General features: G+C 37.8%; 1 protein-coding gene across 1 annotated transcript; it reads right to left on the bottom strand.

The window, feature by feature from the left end:
* Positions 1–1,914: 1,914 nt before the first annotated feature.
* Positions 1,915–3,178, bottom strand: LOC117181058. The gene is made up of 3 exons (XM_033373626.1): positions 3,071–3,178; positions 2,394–2,900; positions 1,915–2,274 (listed from the first exon to the last, which is right to left on the bottom strand). Exons 1-3 carry the CDS (start codon positions 3,176–3,178, stop codon positions 1,915–1,917), a joined length of 975 nt encoding a protein of 324 aa, XP_033229517.1.
* Between the last annotated feature and the right edge of the window lie 439 nt (positions 3,179–3,617).

Consider the following 3,617-nt stretch of genomic DNA (forward strand, 5'->3'; position numbering starts at 1 on the left):
AGGGAGCTCTTCTTAATATTTTGACACCAAAATCATGTCGATACACCTTACCGACTGCGAGTAAAGCCACCCACGCTTTAACTTGACAGACTGTACTTATGACCCATGAAAAATATGAAAGCTAATCATGAAGAAAATAGGAAGAAAGTTATCCGTATTTATTGACGTTAATTTTATTGTTTTGATAAATTACAAATCTTATTTACAATGTTAAGAAGTGAAAAAAAAAAATAATGGGGTCAGCCAATCACCACGTCCTCGTCGTTGATCCTGGGTTAAAAGCTAAGAGTGGTTATTAATAAAAAAATTATAGTTTTCCCTTAAAATTTGTAAAAAACGATCAGCTAGGATTTTGATTCCAGGTTTTTTCAATTCTTGAAAGCCTTCCAAACAAATCTACCTAGTCCGTTTTTTTTCAGCATGGCCGACCAGCTAAAAGTGGCTTCCAGCTCACCGTGTTGACTATCATGTAATTTACTATTAACCCTTGACCATAATTTAAGTCCGCCTGGCAATAACTCCTTTTCTTTATTTTTAATGTAACATCCCTTTTTCAAATACACATAAAATATCTAGTTTTTCACGTGCACACCTTATCGTAATTCTCTCACCCTACGATCATTCACTTCTCTAGAATTACAAATACCCAGTCTTCATTAAATGTCTGAAACTTTACCTTTAACTTAATCGGGTCCATGACTTTCCTGAATTAAAGTTTTAAATATACTAAAAAGATGAATTTTCAACAAAATAGATCCATTACCAACTAAAAAAATCGATTTCAACCAAAAGTTAAATGGTTAAGTTTTCAGATAAAAAGATTAATTTAAAAAAAAATATTATCAAAATAGTTCACTTTTCCACAAAATAAATGAATTTTCAGTTAAAAGAATAAAGCATCATTTAAAAAAAAGAATTTTTCAATAAAGTGGATCAACTTTAAGCCAAGAAATAAGGGAACAATTTGGTAATAAATTATATTGAATAAAATTATTGTGGGTATTATATTAAGTACGATATAAAACGACTTTTAAACTAAAATGATAAATGCTCATACAAAAATGCTTTTTTAATCAAGCGGTTCAACTTTCTACTTGTGTTTTGAACACTAAAAAACGACCGAACATTGTCACGACTGATCAATTCTGGTAGGGAGACATGCATATTTAGGTCAAGTCATTTAGAACCACAGCACTTTAGTTAATAATATAACGCCATAAAAGCGGGGTCTTTATTATAAACAGATTAAAACTGTGTAAAATCAACAGAACTTGTAGCTTCGTGAACGCGACCTGACGACGCGAGAAAAGAAAATTAGGAAACCGAGAAACAAGACTATGTGTAAGAGAAGGAGAGGACGAAAACGATACGACACGGCTTAGACATAAATTTAGACATTACCTAATACGGAAATCAAATACAAGGACGAGTCCAAGAAATGTAAATGTGACAATGAACGCAAATAAAATAGAAAATAAGAACAAACATTCATAAAAACAGTAAACTAATGTCCAATTCGAAACATTCCGTCAGCTTTTGTCCCTGACGAAATACGTCCACAATCACTGCACTAAATATGAACATGGTAGAAGGTACACTTGAATGATTGCCGATCCAGTGTGCTAGTCTTTGTGTTGAGAGTGACAACCCGAACTAGGCCATCCTTGCCAGGATGAAGCTGTAGAACCCGACCCATAGGCCATTAAGTAGGTGGAAGGTTCTCATTTCGAATGAGAACTAAATCTTCAATCTGTATGAATGTCGATGAAGTAATTCACTTAGATCAAGGTGGAAGTTCTTTCAAATACTCAGCTGACCAGCGCTTTCAAAAATAATTACGCCTTTGCTGGATCAACTGCCAGCGAGTCAATCGATTTGGAAGAACGTCTGCAAGCGATGGGTCAGAAACTGCATTCAGTGGACCTCCAATGAGAAAATCTCCTGGCGTGAGGGCAGAAATGTCTGTTGGATCATCTGACTGAGCTCTGAGAGGTCGAGAATAAAGCAAGCCTCAATTTGTGTTAAAACAGTTGTCATTTCTTCAAACGTCAATGTAGAGTCTCCAATGACTCGACGAAGATGGAATTTTGTCGACTCAACTGCAGATTCATATAAACCTCCAAAGTGAGGTGCTGGAGGAAGATTGAACTTCCAATGGGTACCATGCGAAGCAAGGTATGTAGCGACCAAAGAAAACTCTGCTGATGCCTCAGAAAACATTTCCTGTAGTTGAAGATCTGCTCCCACAGAATTCGTACATTTGTCACTAGACAACTTTCGACAAAGACCACGACGAGAAATGAAGCGAATATAAACATCTATAAATGCTCCTGCAGTATAATCAGAAAACAACTCGAGATGAACTGAACGGGAGGCACAAGAGACGAAAATACAAATCCAGGCTTTGTGGGAATGGTGACCTCGTCCTTTAAGGTGCGAACATTGATGGGCCCAGCATAGTCTACCCCAATGTTCATGAATACTCGTTCAGGTGGAGTTATGGTGATGGAAGAGAGGTCACTCATTAGCTGTTGCTGAGTATTACCTCTGTTTCTCACGCATGGAATGCACCGATGAATCAATGATCGTACCAAACTGCAACCTTGAAGAATCCAATAAGATTGTCGTAACGTTTCAAGGGTAAGTTGGACACCCCCATGAAGACAGCGAGGGTGATAGTCGCGGATGATAAGAGTTGTGAGAACAGACTCAGGAGGTAGAACTACTGGATGCTTCTCTTTATAAGTGAGAAGAGAGTGCTTTAAGTGACCTCCGACACGAAGAAGTTGACCATCAAAAAACGGAGTAAGCTTTATTAGAGTTCTACTGTTAGAAATCTGCTTTTTGTTTTTTAGAGCGCTGATTTCATTAAGAAAATAGCGATTTTGTTCTTGCTGAATCTAGAATGAAAGAGCTAATAGAAGATCTAATGCAACTAAAGTCCGAGAAAAAAATAAAAGAACGACATTTCAAAGCGTCTCGAAAACGAAGACGTTAAGCAGTGACTCGTGGGAATTTGTCTAAAGATGAATAACGACTCAGCATATCACATGGTTCAATTAACACGAACTGCTACGTTGACAGTAACTCGACGTTCTTCTCTAGTCACTGAGTTTTTCTGGAGCACCAAGCGGAGATGAAGGCCACTCTTTTTGTCTTCTAAGCCACGGAGGACCATTCATCAGAAAGAAAACTGCGAAAGTTCGCAAGCTGACAACCCGCAAGAAGCACAGTCAGCTGGGTTATATGCACCCGGAATATGATGCCAAATTTCTGAAGGAACGATCGCTTCAATTTCCGAGAACCGATTCGCGACGTATGTCATCCACATTGTAGGAACAGCTGAAGTCTAATAAAGTGTTTTTATAGAATCAGATCACAAATGTAGAGCAGCACCAAAATGCAGTTGAGTTTGAAGGTGAGCGACGAGACGAGCTAACAAAACAGAGGAACATAGCTTAAGGTGAGAAAGTGGAACAGTTTGAACAGGAGCGGCTTTTGTCTTTGAAGAAATTAGTCCAATAAAACAATTTCCGTTAGGCGAAATTGTCTTTAAATAAACGACAGCACCGTATGCTTTTTCAGAAGCATCAACAAAGCCATGAAGTTCGAGAGAG

Source organism: Belonocnema kinseyi, chromosome 10 (genome assembly GCF_010883055.1).
Source record: "Belonocnema kinseyi isolate 2016_QV_RU_SX_M_011 chromosome 10, B_treatae_v1, whole genome shotgun sequence".
NCBI classification, from domain to species: domain Eukaryota; kingdom Metazoa; phylum Arthropoda; class Insecta; order Hymenoptera; family Cynipidae; genus Belonocnema; species Belonocnema kinseyi.

Excerpts from the sequence above, each read along its gene's own strand:
- LOC117181058 (XM_033373626.1), bottom strand. The coding sequence starts at position 3,178 with ATGGTCCTCCGTGGCTTAGAAGACAAAAAGAGTGGCCTTCATCTCCGC. Across the intron at positions 2,901-3,070 it reads GAGTTACTGTCAACGTAGCA|ATTCAGCAAGAACAAAATCG; the intron begins GTTCGTGTTAAT and ends CTTTCATTCTAG. Across the intron at positions 2,275-2,393 it reads TTCCCACAAAGCCTGGATTT|TTGTCTAGTGACAAATGTAC; the intron begins GTATTTTCGTCT and ends CTTTGTCGAAAG.